Below are 23,391 nucleotides of genomic sequence, written 5' to 3' on the forward strand. Positions count from 1 at the left end.
CCCCCCCCCCCCCCCCCCCCACCCCCGTCCAAGTGAAATGTTTCCGAGCCTGGGAAAGGGTCACCACCCAGACTGGGTGGGCGGGCTGCCAATTTCAGCACCCACCCCACCCCCACCCGCTATATGGAGGTGATCTTGGGGTCGGGTGGGCACCTGCCCCATTTTACCTTCTCCCCCCACCCACCCACCCACCCACCCACCGCCCATGCAAGCACATCAATTAGAGGTCAGTTAGAGGTCAGTAAAGAAGCAGCAACTAAAGCCAGTAAGGTACTAGATAATAAACTCCATGTGACTCAGGGGAAGAGTCGACAGGGAAGAGATGATGATCGCAAAGGGACAGGTGGTCTGAGCTCCATTTGTTTTAATGCGAGAAGTGTAGCAGGTAAGGCAGATGAACTTAGGGCTTGGATCAGTACCTGGGAATATGATGTTATTGGTATTACTGAGACTTGGTTGAGGGAAGGGCAGGACTGGCAACTGAATATCCCAGGGTATAGATGCTTCAGGAGGGATAGAGAGGGAGGTAGAAGGGGTGGAGGAGTTGCATTACTCATCAGAGATGGAGGGCACGATGGAGGATTCGAGCACTGAAGCAATATGGGTGGAGCTGAGAAATAGGAAGGGTGCAGTAACATTGTTGGGACTTTACTAGAGGCCTCCCAAAAGCGAGCATGAAGTAGAGGTACAAATATGCAGACATTATAGAAAAATGTAGGAGCAATAGGGTGGTTGTGATGGGAGATTTTAACTTCCCCAACATTGAATGGGACTCATGTCGTGTTGGAGGCGTAGATGGAGCAGAATTTGTAAGGAGCATCCAGGAGAGTTTTTTAGAGCAGTATGTAAATAGTCCAACTCGGGAAGGGGCCATACTGGACCTGGTACTGGGGAATGATCCCGGCCAGGTGGTTGATGTTTCAGTCGGTGATTACTTTGGGAATAGCGATCACAATTCCGTAAGTTTTAGAATACTCATGGACAAGGACAAGAGGGGTCCGAAAGGAAGAGTACTAAATTGGGGAAAGGCAGAGTATAACAAAATTCGGCAGGAGCTAGGGAATGTGGATTGGGAGCAGCTGTTTAAGGGTAAATCCACATTTGAAATGTGAGAGTCTTTTAAGGAAAGGTTGATTAGAGTGCAGGACAGACATGTTCCTGTGAAAATGAAAGATAGAAATGGCAAGATTAGGGAACCATGGATGACGGGTGGAATTGTGAGACTAGCTAAGATGAAAAAGGAAGCATACATCGGATCGAGGCGACTCAAAACTGATGAAGCTTTGGAGGAATATCGGGAAAGTAGGACGAATCTCAAACGCGCAATAAAGAGGGCTAAAAGGGTCATGAAATATCTTTGGCTAACAGGGTTAAGGAAAATCCCAAAGCCTTTTATTCGTATGTAAGGAGCAAGAGGGTAACTAGGGAAAGGATTGGCTTTAAGACAAAAGAGGGAATTTATGCGTGGACTCAGAGGAAATGAGTGAGCTTCTTAATGAGTACTTTGCATCAGTATTCACCAAGGAGAGGGACATGAGGAATGTTGAGGCTAGGGATGGATGTTTAAATACTCTAGGTCAAGTCGGCATAAGGAAGGGGGAAGTTTTGGGTATTCTAAAAGGCGTTAAAGTGGACAAGTCCCCAGGTCCGGATGGGATTTATCCCAGGTTACTGAGGGAAGCGAGGGACGAAATAGCTGGGGCCTTCACAGATATCTTTGCAGCATCCTTGAGCACGGGTGAGATCCTGGAGGACTGGAGAATTGCTAATGTTGTCCCTTTGTTTAAGATGGGTAGCAGGGATACTCCAGGGAATTATAGACCTGTGAATTTGACGTCAGTGGTAGGATCTATTCACATATGGAAGAAAATAGACTTATCAATGATAGGAAGCATGGTTTTGTGCAGGGAAGGTCATGTCTTACAAACCTAATAGAATTCTTTGAGGAAGTGACAAAGTTAATTGATGAGGGAAGGGCTGTAGATGTCATGTACATGAACTTCAGTAAGACGTTTGATAAAGTTTCCCATGGCAGGTTGATGGCAAAAGTGAAGTCTTATGGGGTTCAGGGTGTACTAGCTAGATGGATAAAGAACTGGCTGGGCAACAGGAGACAGGGAGTAGTGGTGGAAGGGAGTGTCTCAAAATGGAGAAGGGTGACTAGTGGTGTTCCACAGGGATCCGTGCTCGGACCACTGTTGTTTGTGACATACATAAATTAAGGTATAGGTGGTCTGATGAGCAAGTTTGCAGATGATACTAAGATTGGTGGAGTTGCAAATAGCGAGGAGGACTGTCAGAGAATACAGCAAAATATAGATAGATTGGAGAGTTGGGCAGAGAAATGGCAGATGGAGTTCAATCCAGGCAAATGTGAGGTGATGCATTTTGGAAGATCTAATTCAAGAGCGGACTATATGGTCAATGGAAGAGTCCTGGGGAAAATTGAAGTTAAGAAAGATCTGGGTGTTCAGGTCCATTGTACCCTGAAGGTGGCAATGCAGGTTGATAGAGTGGTCAAGAAGGCATACAGCATGCTTGCCTTCATCGGACGGGGTATTGAATACAAGAGTCGGCAGGTCATGTTACAGTTGTATAGGACTTTGGTTAGGCCACATTTGGAATACTGCATGCAGTTCTGGTCGCCACATTACCAGAAGGACGTGGATGCTTTAGAGAGGGTGCAGAGGAGGTTCACCAGGATGTTGCCTGGTATGGAGGGTGCTAGCTATGAAGAAAGGTTGAGTAGATTAGGATTGTTTTCGTTGGAAAGACAGAGGTTGAGGGGGGACCTGATTGAGGTCTACAAAATTATGAGAGGTATGGACAGGGTGGATAGCAACAAGCTTTTTCCAAGAGTGGGGGTGTCAGTTACAAGGGGTCACGATTTCAATGTGAGAGGGGGAAAGTTTCAGGGAGATGTGCGTGGGAAGTTTTTTACGCAGAGGGTGGTGGGTGCCTGGAATGCTTTACCAGCGGAGGTGGTAGAGGCGGGTACGATAGCATCATTTAAGATGCATCTGGACAGATATATAAACGGGCGGGGAACAGAGGGAAGTAGATCATTGGAAAATGGGCGACAGGTTTAGATAAAGGATCTGGATCGGCGCAGACTGGGAGGGCCGAAGGGCCTGTTCCTATGCTGTAATTTTCTTTGTTCTTTGTTCAATTGCAGATTCTGCCCCGATTCCGGCAATCAACTTTTAGGACCTGACAGACCACAAACTGGACACCCAGGAAAGATTCACTCTGACTTTCCACCCCCAGATCCCTCCCACCGAGAGACAGATCCACAAAGGATCAGGGAGCTGAATGGGAAGATTGAGCTAGCGCTTTTCCAGGAGACTCATCCAGAGTGAGACTCATCTAGAGTGGGGGATTGCAACTTGGTAATTCGGTGCAGAGTGTGAGGAGGTGCTTTTTAACCCTGGTAAGTGACTGGTAAGTAGTTTTTCTTTTCATTCTTTTCATTGTCTAATTTATTTATTTTTATTTTAAAATTGTTGTTATATATGTTTACCTAAGGTTTAAGACATGGCAGGAGATCCCAGACCCGTGTCATGCTCCTCGTGTGCGATGTGGGAGCTCAGGGACACGTCCACTGTCCCTGGCTCCTTCACGTGCAAGAAGTGTGTTCAGTTGCAGCTCCTGTTAGACCGCTTGACGGCTCTGGAGCTGCGGATGGACTCACTTTGGAGCATCCGCGATGCTGAGGAGGTCGTGGATAGCACGTTTAGCGAGTTGGTCACACCGCAGGTGAAGGTTACTGAGGGAGATAGAAAATGGGTGACCAAAAGAAAGAGCAAGAGTAGGAAGGCAGTGCAGGTGTCCCCTGCGGTCATCTCCCTGCAAAACAGATATACCGCTTTGGATACTGTTGGGGGAGATGGCTCACCAGGGGAAGGCAGCAGCAGCCAGGTTCATGGCACCGTGGCTGGCTCTGCTGCACAGCAGGGCAGGAAGAAGAATGGCAGGGCTATAGTGATAGGGGACTCGATCGTAAAGGGGAATAGACAGGCGGTTCTGTGGACGCAATCGAGACTCCAGGGTGATGTGTTGCCTCCCTGGTGCAAGGTTCAAGGATGTCTTGGAGCGGCTGCAGGACATTCTGGGGGGGGGGGGGGGGTGAACAGCCAGCTGTCGTGGTGCACATAGGCACCAACAATATAGGTAAAAAACGGGATGAGGTCCTACAAGCGGAATTCAAGGAGTTAGGAGTTAAACTAAAAAGTAGGACCCCAAAGGTAGTAATCTCAGGATTGCTACCAGTGCCACGAGCTAGTCAGAGTAGGAATGTCAGGATAGATAGGATGAATGCGTGGCTCGAGAGATGGTGCAAAAGGGAGGGATTCAAATTCCTGGGGCATTGGGACCGGTTCTGGGGGAGGTGGGACCAGTACAAACCGAACGGTCTGCACTTGGGCAGGACTGGAACCGATGTCCTAGGGGGGGTGTTTTCTAGAGCTGTTGGGGAGGGTTTAAACTAATGTGGCAGGGGGATGGGAACCAATGCAGGAAGTTGGAAGGTAGTAAAACAGGGACAGAAGCAAAAGGAAGTAAGGGTAAAAGTGCAAGGCAGAGAAGACATAGTCAAAAATCTAAAAGGGCGACAGTACAAGGTACAGTGACTGAGGGGAGCTCAGTGAATAGGCCCAGTAATAACAAAAGGAATAAAACTGGAGATGTTAAGATTCAAAACAGAGGTAAAAAAACCAACAAAAGTGTACTTTACCTGAATGCTCGTAGTATTCGGAATAAAGTAAATGAGTTGATGGCACAAATCATCGTAAATGACTATGATTTAGTGGCCATTACTGAAACATGGTTAAAGGATGGTCAGGACTGGGAGTTAAATATCCGAGGGTATCAAACTATTCGGAAGGACAGAGTAGATGGTAAGGGAGGTGGTGTTGCTCTGTTATTTAAGGATGACATCCGGGCAATAGTAAGGGATGACATCGGTGCTATGGAGGATAAGATTGAATCCATTTGGGTGGAAATCAGGAATAGTAAGGCGAAAAAGTCACTGATAGGAGTAGTCTATCGGCCACCAAATAGTAACGAGATGGTGGGGCAGGCAATAAACAAAGAAATAACTGATGCATGTAGAAATGGTACAGCAGTTATCATGGGGAATTTTAATCGACATGTCGATGGGTTTAACCAGGTCGGTCAAGGCAGCCTTGAGGAGGAGTTTATAGAATGTATCCACTATAGTTTCCTAGAACAGTATGTAATGTAACCTACGAGGGAACAAGCGGTCCTAGATCTTGTCCTGTGTAATGAGACAGGATTGATTCATGATCTCAGAGTTAGGGATCCTCTCGGAAGGAGCGATCACAATATGGTGGAATTTAAAATACAGATGAAGGGTGAGAAAGTAAAATCAAATACTAGTGTTTTGTGTTGAAACAAAGGAGATTACAAGGGGATGAGAGAAGAACTAGCTAAGGTAGACTGGGAGCTAAGACTTTATGGTGGAACAGTTGAGGAACAGTGGAGAACCTTCCAAGCGATTTTTCACAGTGCTGAGCAAAGGTTTATACCAACAAAAAGGAAGGATGGTAGAAAGAGGGAAAATCGACCGTGGTTATCTAAGGAAATAAGGGAGAGTATCAAATTGAAGGAAAAAGCATATAAAGTGGCAAAGATTGCTGGGAGATTAGAGGACTGGGAAATCTTTAGGGGGCAACAGAAAGCTACTAAAAAGCTATAAAGAAGAGTAAGATAGAGTATGAGAGTAAACTTGCTCAGAATATAAAAACAGACAGTAAAAGTTTTTACAAATATATAAAACAAAAAAGAGTGGCTAAGGTAAATATTGGTCCTTTAGAGGATGAGAAGGGAGTTTTAATAGTGGGAAATGAGGAAATGGCTGAGGAACTGAACAGGTTTTTTGGGTTGGTCTTCACAGTGGAAGACACAAATAACATGCCAGCGACTGATAGAAATGAGGCTATGACAGGTGAGGACCGTGAGAGGATTGTTATCACTAAGGAGGTAGTGATGGGCAAGCTAATGGGGCTAAAGGTAGACAAGTCTCCTGGCCCTGATGGAATGCATCCCAGAGTGCTAAAAGAGATGGCTAGGGAAATTGCAGATTCACTAGTGATAATTTACCGAAATTCACTAGACTCTGGGGTGGTCCCGGTGGATTGGAAATTAGCAAACGTGACACCACTGTTTAAAAAAGGAGGTAGGCAGAAAGCAGGAAATTATAGGCCAGTGAGCTTAACTTCGGTAGTAGGGAAGCTGCTGGAATCTATCATCAAGGAAGAAATAGCGAGGCATCTGGATAGAAATTGTCCCATTGGGCAGACGCAGCATGGGTTCATAAAGGGCAGGTCATGCCTAACTAATTTAGTGGAATTTTTTGAGGACATTACCAGTGCAGTAGATAACAGGGAGCCTATGGATGTGGTATATCTGGATTTCCAGAAAGCCTTTGACAAGGTGCCACACAAAAGGTTCCTGCATAAGATAAAGATGCATGGCATTAAGGGTAAAGTAGTAGCATGGATAGAGGATTGGCTAATTAATAGAAAGCAAAGAGTGGGGATTAATGGGTGTTTCTCTGGTTGGCAATCAGTAGCTAGTGGTGTCCCTCAGGGATCCGTGTTAGGCCCACAATTGTTCACAATTTACATAGATGATTTGGAGTTGGGGACCAAGGGCAATGTGTCCAAGTTTGCAGATGACACTAAGATGAGTGGTAAAGCGAAAAGTGCAGAGGATACTGGAAGTCTGCTGAGGGATTTGGATAGGTTAAGTGAATGGGCTAGGGTCTGGCAGATGGAATACAATGTTGACAAATGTGAGGTTATCCATTTTGGTAGGAATAACAGCAAACGGGATTATTATTTAAACGATAAAATATTAAAGCATGCCGCTGTGCAGAGAGACTTGGGTGTGCTAGTGCATGAGTCACAGAAGGTTGGTTTACAGGTGCAACAGGTGATTAAGAAGGCAAATGGAATTTTGTCCTTCATTGCTAGAGGGATGGAGTTTAAGACTAGGGAGGTTATGTTGCAATTGTATAAGGTGTTAGTGAGGCCACACCTGGAGTATTGAGTTCAGTTTTGGTCTCCTTACTTGAGAAAGGACGTACTGGCACTGGAGGGTGTGCAGAGGAGATTCACTAGGTTAATCCCAGAGCTGAAGGGGTTGGATTATGAGGAGAGGTTGACTAGACTGGGACTGTACTCGTTGGAATTTAGAAGGATGAGGGGGGATCTTATAGAAACATTTAAAATTATGAAGGGAATAGATAGGATAGATGCAGGCAGGTTGTTTCCACTGGCGGGTGACAGCAGAACTAGGGGACATAGCCTCAAAATAAGGGGAAGTAGATTTAGGACAGAGTTTAGGAGGAACTTCTTCACCCAAAGGGTTGTGAATCTATGGAATTCCTTGCCCAGTGAAGCAGTTGAGGCTCCTTCATTACATGTTTTTAAGGTAAAGATAGATAGTTTTTTGAAGAATAAAGGGATTAAGGGTTATGGTGTTCGGGCCGGAAAGTGGAGCTGAGTCCACAAAAGATCAGCCATGATCTCATTGAATGGCGGAGCAGGCTCGAGGGGGCCAGATGGCCTACTCCTGCTCCTAGTTCTTATGCTCTTATGATAGTGAGAGAGGAAGAAGGGAGAAGAGGGTGTGAAAGACGAGGGTGGCAGAGGGAGGGGGGGGGGGAGAGTGAAGAGGCAACAGGAAAGGGAGGAGGTTGAGATGGGTAGAGAGGGGGAGAGGGAGCTGTGGAGGGGGTCATGTTGCCACAGGTTAAGGTGCAATGCCGACCTGGCCCCCCGGATATCGATTGTTCCTTTCTGCTTCTCCTCACTGTCGTTCTCGAAGTAGATGAGGTGGGAATCACGCAGCACGAACCAGCGCCGTTTCCAGTTCCGTCGGGACAAGGTGGACATTCCGCCTCCTTTCTTATACAGCCAGCCGGATTTCAGAGCCTCCTGCTTGGCCCGGAACCACATGAATGTCTCCTCCTTCAGCACACACCAGCGACGTTTCCATGGGATCATCAGTCCTCCTGAACAAGTCAAAGGTCATAGGTGAAAGGAAAACTCCTAAATCAGGGTCTTGTCAGGAGATATGGCATTGAGGGACTGCGGCCATCCAATAGGATCCTGCCCTGTGGGAGTGGGTCCTGCCCCGGGGGTCCTGCCCTGTGGGAGTGGGTCCTGCCCTGTGGGAGTGGGTCCTGCCCTGTGGGAGTGGGTCCTGCCCTGTGGGAGTGGGTCCTGCCCTGTGGGAGTGGGTCCTGCCCTGTGGGAGTGGGTCCTGCCCTGTGGGAGTGGGTCCTGCCCTGTGGGAGTGGGTCCTGCCCGGGGTCCTGCCCTGTGGGAGTGGGGTCTCCCCCTGGGGTCCTGCCCTGTGGGACTGGGTCCTGCCCGGGGTCCTGCCCTGTGGGACTGGGTCCTGCCCCGGGGTCCTGCCCTGTGGGACTGGGTCCTGCCCCGGGGTCCTGCCCCGGGGTCCTGCCCTGTGGGAGTGGGTCCTGCCCTGTGGGAGTGGGTCCTGCCCTGTGGGAGTGGGTCCTGCCCCGGGGTCCTGCCCTGTGGGACTGGGGTCTCCCCCTGGGGTCCTGCCCTGTGGGAGTGGGTCCTGCCCAGTGGGAGTGGGTCCTGCCCGGGGTCCTGCCCTGTGGGACGGGGTCCTGCCCTGTGGGAGTGGGTCCTGCCCGGGGTCCTGGCGAGTGGGAGTGGGTCCTGCCCAGTGGGAGTGGGTCCTGCCCGGGGTCCTGCCCTGTGGGAGTGGGTCCTGCCCTGTGGGAGTGGGTCCTGCCCGGGGTCCTGCCCTGTGGGAGTGGGTCCTGCCCGGGGTCCTGCCCGGGGTCCTGGCGAGTGGGAGTGGGTCCTGCCCTGTGGGAGTGGGTCCTGCCCGGGGTCCTGCCCTGTGGGAGTGGGTCCTGCCCAGTGGGAGTGGGTCCTGCCCCGGGGGTCCTGCCCTGTGGGAGTGGGTCCTGCCCAGTGGGAGTGGGTCCTGCCCTGTGGGAGTGGGTCCTGCCCCGGGGTCCTGCCCTGTGGGACTGGGGTCTCCCCCTGGGGTCCTGCCCTGTGGGAGTGGGTCCTGCCCAGTGGGAGTGGGTCCTGCCCGGGGTCCTGCCCTGTGGGACGGGGTCCTGCCCTGTGGGAGTGGGTCCTGCCCGGGGTCCTGGCGAGTGGGAGTGGGTCCTGCCCAGTGGGAGTGGGTCCTGCCCGGGGTCCTGCCCTGTGGGAGTGGGTCCTGCCCTGTGGGAGTGGGTCCTGCCCGGGGTCCTGCCCTGTGGGAGTGGGTCCTGCCCGGGGTCCTGCCCGGGGTCCTGGCGAGTGGGAGTGGGTCCTGCCCTGTGGGAGTGGGTCCTGCCCGGGGTCCTGCCCTGTGGGAGTGGGTCCTGCCCAGTGGGAGTGGGTCCTGCCCCGGGGGTCCTGCCCTGTGGGAGTGGGTCCTGCCCAGTGGGAGTGGGTCCTGCCCCGGGGGTCCTGCCCTGTGGGAGTGGGTCCTGTCCTGTGGGACTGGGTCCTGCCCCCGGGGGTCCTGCCCGGGGTCCTGCCCTGTGGGACTGGGTCCTGCCCGGGGTCCTGCCCTGTGGGAGTGGGTCCTGCCCCGGGGGTCCTGCCCGGGGTCCTGCCCCGGGGCTGTTGTGTTGAGAGGTGCTGACCTTTCATACAGAGATATCCCTGGAAATTCACAGCCCTGGAGCCGGTGGGGGCTCGACAGGTACTGAACTCTTCATCAGTATCCACTCGAAGATCGAGCTCCTCGTCACTGTCCACCCACTGTGCAGAGAGAGAGAGAGAGGCAGCATCAGACCTTCCGGTGGGCACAGCGCGATCCCACACCCCAGCACAGCCCCACACCCCCCAGCACAGCCCCACACCCCCCAGCACAGCCCCACACCCCCCAGCACAGCCCCACACCCCCCAGCACAGCCCCACACCCCCCAGCACAGCCCCACACCCCCCAGCACAGCCCCACACCCCCCAGCACAGCCCCACACCCCCCAGCGCGATCCCACACCCCAGCACAGCACGATCCCACCCCACCCCGCACAGCCCCACACCCCCCAGCGCGATCCCACACCCCCAGCACAGCACGATCCCACACCCCCCAGCGCGATCCCACACCCCAGCACAGCCCCACACCCCCCAGCACAGCCCCACACCCCCCAGCACAGCCCCACACCCCCCAGCACAGCGTCATCCCACACCCCCCGCACAGTGCGATCCCACACCCCAGCACAGCACGATCCCACCCCACCCCGCACAGCCCCACACCCCCCAGCACAGCCCCACACCCCCCAGCACAGCGTCATCCCACACCCCAGCACAGCCCCACACCCCCCAGCACAGCCCCACACCCCCAGCACAGCCCCACACACCCCCAGCGCGATCCCACACCCCAGCACAGCACGATCCCACCCCACCCCGCACAGCCCCACACCCCCCAGCGCGATCCCACACCCCCAGCACAGCACGATCCCACACCCCCCAGCGCGATCCCACACCCCAGCACAGCCCCACACCCCCCAGCACAGCCCCACACCCCCCAGCACAGCCCCACACCCCCCAGCACAGCGTCATCCCACACCCCCCGCACAGTGCGATCCCACACCCCAGCACAGCACGATCCCACCCCACCCCGCACAGCCCCACACCCCCCAGCACAGCCCCACACCCCCCAGCACAGCGTCATCCCACACCCCAGCACAGCCCCACACCCCCCAGCACAGCCCCACACCCCCAGCACAGCCCCACACACCCCCAGCGCGATCCCACATTCACCCCGCACAGCACGATCCCACCCCCCCCCGCACAGCACGATCCCACCCCACCCCGCACAGCCCCACACCCCCCAGCACAGCGTCATCCCACACCCCCCAGCACGATCCCACACCCCAGCACAGCACGATCCCACACACCCCCAGCACGATCCCACCCCACCCCGCACAGCCCCACACCCCCCAGCACAGCGTCATCCCACACCCCCCAGCGCGATCCCACACCCCCAGCACAGTGCGATCCCAGACACCCCCCGCACAGCGCGATCCCACACCACCGCACAGCACGATCCCAGGCACCCCCAGTACAGTGCAATCCCAGACACCCCCGCACAGTGCGATCCCAGACACCCCCAGCACAGTGCGATCCCAGACACCCCCACACAGTGTGATCACAGACACCCCACCCGTACAGTGCGATCCCAGACACCCCCCGCACAGTGCGATCCCAGACAACCCCCGCACAGTGCGATCCCAGACACCCCCACGCACAGCGCGATCCCAGACACCCCCAGAACAGTGCGATCCCACACCCCCAGCACAGTGCGATCCCAGACACCCCCCGCACCGTGCGATCCCAGACACCCCACCCGCACAGTGCGATCCCAGACACCCCACCCGCACAGTGCGATCCCAGACACCCCCAGAACAGTGCGATCCCACACCCCCAGCACAGTGCGATCCCAGACACCCCCCGCACCGTGCGATCCCACACCCCCGCACAGTGCGATCCCAGACACCCCCGCACAGTGCGATCCCACACCCCCGCACAGTGCGATCCCAGACACCCCCGCACAGTGCGATCCCAGACACCCCACCCGCACAGTGCGATCCCAGACACCCCCGCACAGTGCGATTCCAGACACCCCACCCGCACAGTGAGATCCCAGACACCCCCGCACAGTGCGATCCCAGACACCCCCCGCACAGTGAGATCCCAGACACCCCCGCACAGTGCGATCCCAGACACCCCACCCGCACAGTGCGATCCCAGACACCCCACCCGCACAGTGCGATCCCAGACACCCCCAGCACAGTGCGATTCCAGACACCCCTGCACAGTGCGATCCCAGACACCCCCGCACAGTGCGATCCCAGACACCCCACCCGCACAGTGCGATTCCAGACACCCCCGCACAGTGCGATTCCAGACACCACCCTGCACTGTGAGATCCCAGATCCGTTCCCCCCACCCCCCACTGTAGCTGACCAATTGAGCTGATGAGACAGTCAGGATGAATTTGTAAAGATTAAGTATTGACAGAGATTCCAGGAAATGAGAATGTGCTCAAATTGCCCGGACCTGACCATTGGTTTTTCCCCGGGATCTGTGTGTGCTTTTCACTACATTGTTAAATATGTTTTTCTAACTATGACTGGTGGAGTTCAATGTGGGAGACCGGAGGTCACCCACTGAGGGTCAGAGGTCAAACGGCACGACATCAAGTCTTGTGATTAAAAGGAGAAATCACCTAATCTTGGTCATTTATATTGAGCTCAATCTCAAATTTGCAGTTTAATTGATGCATTTTGTAGCGAAACAGCTATTTATTCAGGTTTACTAAATATTAAATAATAACCACCTCTCTAATGTCTGTCAGGAATCTGTCTCCTTCCACCAGGAAGACTCTGCCTCCACCCCCTGGTAAGGAAGAGAATTACAACGTCTCACTGACCCCTTAGTGACCCTCGCGTTCTGGACTTTCCCACAACCAGGGGCTGGTTTAGCACACTAGGCTAAATCGCTGGCTTTTAAAATAGACCAAAGCAGGTTCGATTCCCATACCAGCCTCCCCAAACAGGTGCTGGAATGTGGTGACTAGGGGCTTTTCACAGTAACTTCATTGAAGCCTACTCGTGACAATAAGCAATTTTCATTTGATTTCATTATCTCTGTCTTAAAGACACTCAGTGATTTGGCCTCCACAGCCTTCTGCGGCAAAGAGTTCCACAGATTCACCACCCTCTGGCTGAAGAAATTCCTCCTCATCTCTGTTTTAAAGGATCGTCTCTTCAATCTGAGATGGTGTCCTCTGGTTCTAGTTTTTCCTACAAGTGGAAACATCCTCTCCATGTCCACTCTATCCAGGCCTCGCAGTATCCTATAAGTTTTAATAAGATCCCCCCTCATCCTTCTAAACTCCAACAAGTACAGACCCAGAGTCCTCAACCGTTCCTCATACGACAAGCTCTTCATTCCAGGGATCATTCTTGCGAACCTCCTCTGGACCCTTTCCAAGGCCAGCCCATCCTTCCTTAGATACGGGGCCCAAAACTGCTCATAATACTCCAAATGGGGTCTGACCAGAGCCTTATACAGCCTCAGAAGTACATCCCTGGTCTTGTATTCTAGCCCTCTCGACATGAATGCTAACATTGCATTTGCCTTCCTAACTGCCGACTGAACCTGCACATTAACCTTAAGAGAATCGTGAACAAGGACTCCCAAGTCCCTTTGTGCTTCTGCTTTCCGAAGCATTTCCCCATTTAGAAAATAGTCTATGCCTCCATTCCTCCTTCCAAAGTGCATAACCTCACACTTTTCCACATTGTATTTCATCTGCCACTTCATTGCCCGCTCTCCTAGCCTGTCCAAATCCTTCTGCAGCCCCCTTGCTTCCTCAATACTACCTGTCCCTCTACAGATCTTTGCATCATCTGCAAACTTAGCAACAGAGCCGTCATCCACTTTGTTAACCCCCCATAACAGAGATTTTGTGATATGGGAGGTCTCTGATAATAATAATAATCGCTTATTGTCACAAGTTGGCTTCAATGAAGTTGCTGTGAAAAGCCCCTAGTCGCCACATTCCGGCACCTGTTCGGGGAAGCTGGTACGGGAATTGAACCCGTGCTGCTGGCCTTGTTCTGCATTACAACCCAGCTGTTTAGCCCACTGTGCTAAACCAGCACCTAATATGACAGACATAGAACATACAGTGCAGAAGGAGGCCATTCGGCCCATCGAGTCTGCACCGACCCACTGAAGCCCTCACTTCCACCCTATCCCTGTAATCCAGTAACCCCTCCTAACCTTTTTGGACACTAAGGGCAATTTATCACGACCTACCCACCTAACCTGCACATCTTTGGACTGTGGGAGGAAACCGGGGCACCCGGAGGAAACCCACCCAGACACGGGGAGGACGTGCAGACTCCGCACAGACAGTGACCCAGCCGGGAATCGAACCTGGGACCCTGGAGCTGTGAAGCCACAGTGCTAACTACTGTGCTCCCGTGCTGCCCATATGGGGGGGGGGGTCTGTGATATGGGGGTCTCTGATATGGGGGGTCTCTGATATGGGGGGGTCTCTGATATGGGGGGGTCTCTGATATGGGGGGGTCTCTGATATGGGGGGGTCTCTGATATGGGGGGGTCTCTGATATGGGGGGTCTCTGATATGGGGGGGGTCTCTGACATGGGGGGTCTCTGACATGGGGGGTCTCTGACATGGGGGGTCTCTGACATGGGGGGTCTCTGACATGGGGGGTCTCGGACATGGGGGGAGTTCTCTGATATGGGGGGAGTTCTCTGATATGGGGGGAGGTCTCTGACATGGGGGGGGTCTCTGACATGGGGGGGGTCTCTGACATGGGGGGTCTCTGACATGGGGGGTCTCTGACATGGGGGGTCTCTGACGTGGGGGGTCTCTGACGTGGGGGGTCTCGGACATGTGGGGAGTTCTCTGATATGGGGGGTCTCTGATAAGGGGGGGTCTGTAGAATCCCCACAGTGCAGAAGGCGACCATTCAACCCATCAAGTCTGTACCGACCCTTGGAAAGAGCTCCCTCTCCACTGTGAAATCCAACAGACCCTGGGGACCTGTCGATCCGCAATTCTAACACTTTTCTCAATACCGCTTCCTCATTTACAGTATTTCTGAGATGTAGTGTCTATAGTGAAGACTGACACAAAATACCTGCTCAGTTCAACAGACATCTCCATATTTTTCATTATCATGCTTGACAAATCTGTTGGGATTCTTTGAAATGAAAAATGAAAACCGCTTATTGTCACGAGTAGGCTTCAATGAAGTTACTGTGAAAAGCCCCTAGTCGCCACATTCCGGCACCTGTCCGGGGAGGTTGGTACGGGAATCGAACCGTGCTGCTGGCCTGCTTGGTCTGCTTTAAAAGCCAGCGATTTAGCTGAGTGAGCTAAACCAGCCCCTGGTTGAAGAGGTAACCAGTACAGATGACAAGGGGGAGCCAGTCGATGTGGTATATTTGGACTTTCAGAAGGCGTTTGACAAAGTCCTGCATAAGAGATTATTGTGCAAAATTAAATTGCCTGGGATTGGGGGAAACGTATTGAGGTGGATAGAAAACTGGGTTGTTACCCGTGCCATGTGCTAGCGAGACGAGGAATAGGGAGAGAGAGCAGTTGAACATGTGGCTACAGGGATGGTGCAGGAGGGAGGGTTTCAGATTCCTGGACAATTGGGGCTCATTCTGGGGTAGGTGGGACCTCTACAAACGGGATGGTCTACACCTGGACCAGAGGAGTACCAATATCCTGGGGGGAGGTTTGCTAATGCTCTTCGGGAGGGTTTAAACTAGTTCAGCAGGGGATTGGGAACCTGAATTGTAGCTCCAGTACACAAGAAGCTGAGAGTAGTGAGGTCATGAGTAAGGTTTCAAAGTTGCAGGAGTGTACCGGCAGGAAGGAAGGTGGTTTAAAGTGCGTCTACTTCAATGCCAAGAGCATCGGAATAAGGTGGGTGAGCTTGCGGCATGGGTTAGTACCTGGGACTTCGATGTTGTGGCCATTTCGGAGACATGGATAGAGCAGGGACAGGAATGGTTGTTGCAGGTGCCGGGGTTTAGATATTTCAGTAAGCTCAGGGAAGGTGGTAAGAGAGAGGGGGAGGGGTGGCATTGTTAGTCAAGGACAGTATTACGGTGGCAGAAAGGACGTTTGATGAGGACTCGAATATTGAGATAGTATGGGCTGAGGTTAGAAACAGGAAAGGAGAGGTCACCCTGTTAGGGCTTTTCTATAGGCCTCCGAAAAGTTCCAGAGATGTAGAGGAAAGGATTGCAAACATGATTCTGGATAGGAGCGAAAATAACAGGATAGTTGTTATGGGGGACTTTAACTTTCCAAATATTGACTGGAAACTCTATAGATTGAGTACTTTAGATGGATCCGTTTGTGTCCTAAGTGTGCGGGAGGGTTTCCTGATGCAGTATGTAGATAGGCCAACAAGAGGCGAGGCCGTATTGGATTTGGTACTGGGTAATGAACCAGGACAGGTGTTAGATTTGGAGGTAGGTGAGCATTTTGGTGATAGTGACCACAATTCGATTACGTTTACTTTAGCGATGGAAAGGGATAGGTATATACCGTAGGGTCTCCTTACTTGAGAAAGGACGTACTGGCACTGGAGGGTGTGCAGAGGAGATTCACTAGGTTAATCCCAGAGCTGAAGGGGTTGGATTATGAGGAGAGGTTGAGTAGACTGGGACTGTACTTGTTGGAATTTAGAAGGATGAGGGGGGATCTTATAGAAACATTTAAAATTATGAAGGGAATAGATAGGATAGATGCAGGCAGGTTGTTTCCACTGGCGGGTGACAGCAGAACTAGGGGACATAGCCTCAAAATAAGGGGAAGTAGATTTAGGACTGAGTTTAGGAGGAACTTCTTCACCCAAATGGTTGTGAATCTACGGAATTCCTTGCCCAGTGAAGCAGTTGAGGCTCCTTCATTAAATGTTTTTAAGGTAAAGATAGATAGTTTTTTGAAGAATAAAGGGATTAAGGGTTATGGTGTTCGGGCCGGAAAGTGGAGCTGAGTCCACAAAAGATCAGCCATGATCTCATTGAATGGCGGAGCAGGCTCGAGGGGCCAGATGGCCGACTCCTGCTCCTAGTTCTTATGTTTTTATGTAAGAGTTATAGCTGGGGAAAGGCAATTATGATGCGATGAGGCAAGACTTAGGATGCATCGGATGGGGAGGGAAACTGCAGGGGATGGACACAATGGAAACGTGGAGCATGTTCAAGGAACAGCTACTGCATGTCTTTGATAAGTATGTACCTGTTAGCCAGGGAGGAAGTGGTCGAGCGAGGGAACCATGGGTTACTAAAGCAGTTGAAACACTTGTCAAGAGGAAGAAGGAGGCTTATGTAAAGATGAGACGTGATGGTTCAGTTAGGGCGCTCGAGAGTTACAAGTTAGCTAGGAAGGCTCTAAAGAGAGAGCTAAGAAGAGTCAGGAGGGGACATGAGAAGTCTTTGGCAGGTAGGATCAAGGATAACCCTAAAGCTTTCTATAGATATGTCAGGAATAAAAGAATGACTAAGGTAAGAGTAGGGCCAGTCAAGGACAGTAGTGGGAAGTTGTGCCTTTTGTCAGTATTCACACAGGAAAAAGACAAAGTTGTCGAGGAGAATACTGAGATACAGGCTACTAGACTAGAAGGGCTTGAGGTTCATAAGGAGGAGGTGTTAGCGATTCTGGAAAGTGTGAAAATATATAAGTCCCCTGGGCCGGATGGGATTTATCCTAGGATTCTCTGGGAAGCTAGGGAGGAGATTGCTGAGCCTTTGGCTTTGATCTTTAAGTCATTTTTGTCTACAGGAATAGTGCCAGAAGACTGGAGAATAGCAAATGTTGTCCCCTTGTTCAAGAAGGGGAGTAGAGATAACCCCGGTAACTATAGACCAGTGAGCCTTACTTCTGTTGTGGGAAAAGTCTTGGAAAGGTTTATAAGAGATAGGATGTATAATCATCTGGAAAGGAATAATTTGATTAGAGATAGTCAACACGGTTTTGTGAAGGGTAGGTCATGCCTCACAAACCTCATTGAGTTCTTCGAGAAGGTGATCAAACAGGTGGATGAGGGTAAAGCAGTTGATGTGATGTATATGGATTTCATTAAAGCGTTTGATAAGGTTCCCCACGGTAGGCTATTGCAGAAAATACGGAGGCATGGGATTCAGGGTGATTTAGCAGTTTGAATCAGAAATTGGCTAGCTGATAGAAGACAAAGGGTGGCGGTTGATGGGAAATGTTCAGCCTGGAGTTCAGTTACTAGTGATGTTCCACAAGGATCTGTTTTGGCACCTCTGCTGTTTCTTATTTTTATAAATGACCTGGAGCAGGGCGTAGAAGGATGGGTGAGTAAATTTGAAAATGAAAATCGCTTATTGTCACAAGTAGGCTTCAAATTAAGTTACTGTGAAAAGCCCCTAGTCGCCACATTCCTGCGCCTGTTCAGGGAGGCTGGTACGGGAATTGAGCCTGCACTGCTGACTTTGTTCTGCCTTACAAGCCAGCTGTTTAGCCCACTGTGCTAAACCAGCCCCATTGCAGATTTGCAGATGACACTAAAGTCGGTGGAGTTGTGGACAGTGCGGAAGGATGTTGCAGGTTACAGAGGGACATAGATAAGCTGCAGAGCTGGGCTGAGAGGTGGCAAATGGAGTTTAATGCAGAGAAGTGTGAGGTGATTCATTTTGGAAGGAATAACAGAAAGGCAGAGTACTGGGCTAATGGTAAGATTCTTGGCAGTGTGGACGAGCAGAGAGATCTCGGTGTCCATGTCCATAGATCGCTGAAAGTTGCCACCCAGGTTGAGAGAGTTGTTAAGAAGGCGTACGGTGTGTTAGCTTTTATTGGTAGAGGAATTGAGTTTCGGAGCCATGAGATCATGTTGCAGCTGTACAAAACTCTGGTGCGGCTGCATTTGGAGTATTGCGTGCAGTTCTGTTCGCCGCATTAAAGGAAGGATGTGGAAGCATTGGAACGGGTACAGAGGAGATTTACCAGGATGTTGCCTGGTATGGAGGGAAGATCTTATGAGGAAAGGCTGAGGGACTTGAGGCTGTTTTCGTTAGAGAGAAGAATGTTAAGAGGTGACTTAATTGAGGCATACAAGATGATCAGAGGATTAGATAGGGTGGACAGTGAGAGCCTTTTTCCTCGGATGGTGATGTCCAGCACGAGGGGACATAGCTTTAAATTGAGGGGAGATAGATATAGGACACATGTCAGAGGTAGGTTCTTTACTCAGAGAGTAGTAAGGGCGTGGAATGCCCTGCCTGCAACAGTAGTGGACTGGCCAACACTAAACTCATTCAAATGGTCATTGGATAGGCATATGGACAATAAGGGAATAGTGTAGATGGGCTTTCGAGGGGTTTCACAGGTCGGCGCAACATCGAGGGCCGAAGGGCCTGTACTGCGCTGTAATGTTCTATATTCTAACCGGTTGGCAGAGAGGAAACAAAGAGTCGGGATTAATGGGTCCTTTTCAGATTGGCAGGCAGTAACCAGTGGGGTATCACAGGGATCGGTGCTGGGACCCCAGCTATTCACAATATATATTAATGATTTGGATGAGGGAAAAAAATGTAACATCTCAAAGTTTGCAGATGATACCAAATTAGGTGGGAGGGTGAATTGTGACGAGGATGCAGGGATCCTACAGCAAGATCTGGACAGGTTGGGCAAGTGGGCAAATCAATGGCAGATGCAGTATAATTTGGATAAGTGTGAGGTTATTCACTTTGGAAGCAAAAACAGGCAGGCAGATTACTACCTGAATGGTTGTAAATTGGGAGAGGGGAGTGTGCAGCGGGACCTGGGTGTCCTTGTGCACCAGTCGCTGAAGGTAAGCATGCAGGTACAGCAGGCGGTAAAGAAGGCTAATGGTATGTTGGCCTTCATTGCGAGAGGTTTCGAGTATAGAAGCAGGGATGTGTTGCTGCAATTGTACACCCTAACCCTAACCCTTGGTGAGGCCACACCTGGAGTATTGTGCGCAGTTCTGGTCTCCTTCTCTGAGGAAGGATGTTCTTGCTCTCGAGGGAGTGCAGCGAAGGTTTACCAGACTGATTCCAGGGATGGCGGGACTGTCATATGAGGAGAGATTGACTAGGTTGGGATTGTTCTCGCTGGAGTTCAGAAGAATGAGGGGGGATCTCATAGAGACGTATAAAATTCTAACAGGACTAGACAGGGTAGATGCAGGGATGTTTTAAGATGTTACCAATGATGGGTGTGTCCAGAACCAGGGGTCACAGTCTGAGGATTTAGGGTAAACCATTTGGGACAGAGATAAGGAGACATTTCTTCACCCAAAGAGCGGTGAGCCTGTGGAATTCATTACCACAGGAAGTAGTTGATGCTAAAACTTTGAATATATTCAAGAGGCAGCTGGATATGGCACTTGGGGAGAATGGGATCAAAGGCCATGGGGAGAAAGCAGGATTAGGCTATTAGAGTACCCAATTATTTTTTCCAATTAAGGGGCAATTTAGCGTAGCCAATCCACCTATCCTGCACATCTTTGGGTTGTGGGGGTGAAACCCACGCAGACACAGGGAGAATGTGCAAACTCCTCACGGACAGTGACCCAGGGCCGGGATTCGAACCCGGGTCCTCAGCGCCGTAGGCAGCAATGCTAACCACTGTGCCACCGTGCCGCCCAATCAGCCATGATGGTGATGAATGGCGGAGCAGGCTGGATGGGCTGAATGGCGGAGCAGGCTGGATGGGCTGAATGGCGGAGCAGGCTGGATGGGCTGAATGGCCTCCTCCTGCTCCTATCTGCGTATCAATTCCCTTAACTCAGTTCCCAGAAGATCAATAATCACTTTGTTAACTCTTTTCTGTTTTAATAGCTACAGAAACTCTTTCTGTCCATTTTGATATTTCTAGCTCTGTCTTGAACCCTATTCTCCCTCCTTATTAATCTTTCAGGCCTCTCCCTGGAATGTAGGCACCTTGGGACTGCCAGGCTGGCACAAGCAGTGTTGGGTGGCAGGTTGGCACTGCCAATGTTCAGGGCCAAAGGGGGGGCCATGCCCATGAAATGAGGGTGGAGGGGAGGGATGAAATGAAAATGAAATGAAAATCGCTTATTGTCACGAGTAGGCTTCAAATGAAGTTACTGTGAAAAGCCCCTAGTCGCCACATTCCGGCGCCTGTTCGGGGAGGCTGGTACGGGACCTCTGAGAGTTTGCGGGGGGGGGGGGGTTGACTGGTGGGGGTCCTGGAAAGAGGGGCCTGTAAGGGGGTGTGGGCGGGGGCTGAAGAGGGGGGCCCCCAGGGACCCCATAAAGGGGTGTCCTTACTTAGGGGAGTGTGGGGTAATGCCCATGTGTGTGTGTGTGGGTGGGGGGGGGGGGGTGACACTGCCCGTGGGTAGGTGGTCTGGGAGCCCATCAGCTCATTTAGAGATTGGAGAGCCCTTTCAAAATGGCGCCCGATCTCTGAGTTCAGCAACCCCGTGGTAAAAATAATTCTGGGTGTCATCTCCCAGCTGTTCACGCTGGCAGGAAATTCCAGTCCCATCCGGCACACGGGCTTCCCGGCGACGAGGGGTGCGGTCCCCGGGAAATCCTATCCAAAATTGCCGGACCAGTAAACAACAAACAAAGAACAAAGAAAAGTACAGACCAGGAACAGGCCCTTCGGCCCTCCAAGCCCGTGCTGACCATGCTGCCCGTCTAACCTAAAATCGTCTACACTTCCGGGGTCCGTATCCCTATATTCCCATCCTATTCATGTATTTGTCAAGATGCCCCTTAAATGTCACTATCGTCCCTGCTTCCACCACCTCCTCCAGCAGCGAGTTCCAGGCACCCACTACCCTCTGTGTAAAAACTTACCTCGTACATCTCCTCTAAACCTTGCCCCTCGCACCTTAAACCTATGCCCCTTAGTAATTGACCCCTCTACCCTGGGGAAAAGCCTCTGACTATTCACTCTGTCTATGCCCCTCATAATTTTGTAGACCTCTATCAGGTCGCCCTCGACCTTCTTCATTCCAGTGAGAAGAAACCGAGTTTATTCAACCGCTCCTCATAGCTAATGACCTCCATACCAGGCAACATCCTGGTAAATCTCTTCTGCACCCTCTCTAAAGCCTCCACATCCTTCTGGTAGTGTGGCGACCAGAATTGAACACTATACTCCAAGTGTAGCCTAACTAAGGTTCTGTACAGCTGCAACATGACTTGCCAATTCTTATACTCAATGCCCCGGCCAATGAAGGCAAGCATGTCGTATGCCTTCTTGACTACCTTCTCCACCTGTGTTGCCCCTTTCAGTGACCTGTGGACCTGTACACCTAGATCTCTCTGACTGTCAATACTCTTGAGGGTTCTACCATTCACTGTATATTCCCTACCTGCATTAGACCTTCCAAAATGCATTACCTCACATTTGTCCGGATTAAACTCCATCTGCCATCTCTCCGCCCAAGTCTCCAAACGATCTAAATCCTGCTGTATCCTCTGACAGTCCTCATCGCTATCCGCAATTCCACCAACCTTTGTGTCGTCTGCAAACTTACTAATCAGACCAGTTACATTTTCCTCCAAATCATTTATATATACTACGAGCAGCAAAGGTCCCAGCACTGATCCCTGCAGAACACCACTAGTCACAGCCCTCCAATTAGAAAAGCATCCTTCCATTGCTACTCTCTGCCTTCTATGACCTAGCTAGTTCTGTATCCCATCTTGCCAGCTCACCCCTGATCCCGTGTGACTTCACCTTTTGTACCAGTCTGCCATGAGGGACCTTGTCAAAGGCCTTACTGAAGTCCATATAGACAACATCCACTGCCCTACCTGCATCAATCATCTTTGTGACCTCTTCGAAAAACTCTATCAAGTTAGTGAGACACAACCTCCCCTTCACAAAACTGTGCTGCCTCTCACTAATACGTCCATCTGCTTCCAAATGGGAGTAGATCCTGTCTCGAAGAATTCTCTCCAGTAATTTCCCTACCACTGACGTAAGGCTCACCGGCCTGTAGTTCCCTGGATTATCCTTGCTACCCTTCTTAAACAAAGGAACAACATTGGTTATTCTCCAGTCCTCCGGGACATCACCTGAAGACAGTGAGGATCCAAAGATTTCTGTCAAGGCCTCAGCAATTTCCTCTCTAGCCTCCTTCAGTATACTGGGGTAGATCCCATCAGGCCCTGGGGACTTAACCACTTTAATATTTTTCAAGACGCCAAACACCTCATCTTTTTGGATCTCAATGTGACCCAGGCTATCTACACACCCTTCTCCAGACTCAACATCCACCAATTCCTTCTCTTTGGTGAGTACTGATGCAAAGTATTCATTTAGTACCTCGCCCATTTCCTCTGGCTCCACACATAGATTCCCTCCCTGTCCTTCAGTGGGCCAACCCTTTCCCTGGCTACCCTCTTGCTTTTTATGTACGTGTAAAAAACCTTGGGATTTTCCTTAACCCTATTTGCCAATGACTTTTCGTGACCCCTTTTAGCCCTCCTGACTCCTTGCTTAAGTTCCTTCCTACTTTCCTTATATTCCACACAGGCTTCGTCTGTTCCCAGCCTTCTAGCCCTGACAAATGCTTCCTTTTTCTTTTTGATGAGGCCTACAATATCTCTCGTTATCCAAACCTTTGGCCCTACGCTCATCCCTGGAGCAATTCAACAACAAGGACTCCAACATCAGACTCCTATTTATTGACTACAGCTCCGCCTTCAACACCATAATCCCAGCCAAGCTCATATCAAAGCTCCAAAACCTAGGACTTGGCTCCCCACTCTGCAACTGGATCCTTGACTTTCTGACCAACAGACCACAGTCAGTAAGAATGAACACCAACACCTCCTCCACAAT

General features: G+C 51.2%; 1 protein-coding gene across 1 annotated transcript in view; it reads right to left on the reverse strand.

The window, feature by feature from the left end:
* LOC119962345 (unconventional myosin-X-like) overlaps positions 1–23,391 on the reverse strand; it is a 216,056-nt gene that overhangs the window by 99,105 nt on the left and 93,560 nt on the right. The window contains exons 8-9 of the mRNA XM_038790327.1: positions 9,650–9,767; positions 7,800–8,038 (exon numbers count right to left, since the gene is read on the reverse strand). Coding sequence (XP_038646255.1) covers positions 7,800–8,038; positions 9,650–9,767 — 357 coding nt within the window. The remainder of the gene's footprint in view (positions 1–7,799; positions 8,039–9,649; positions 9,768–23,391) is intronic.

The sequence above is a fragment of the Scyliorhinus canicula genome, chromosome 2, assembly GCF_902713615.1.
Source record: "Scyliorhinus canicula chromosome 2, sScyCan1.1, whole genome shotgun sequence".
NCBI classification, from domain to species: Eukaryota; Metazoa; Chordata; class Chondrichthyes; order Carcharhiniformes; family Scyliorhinidae; genus Scyliorhinus; species Scyliorhinus canicula.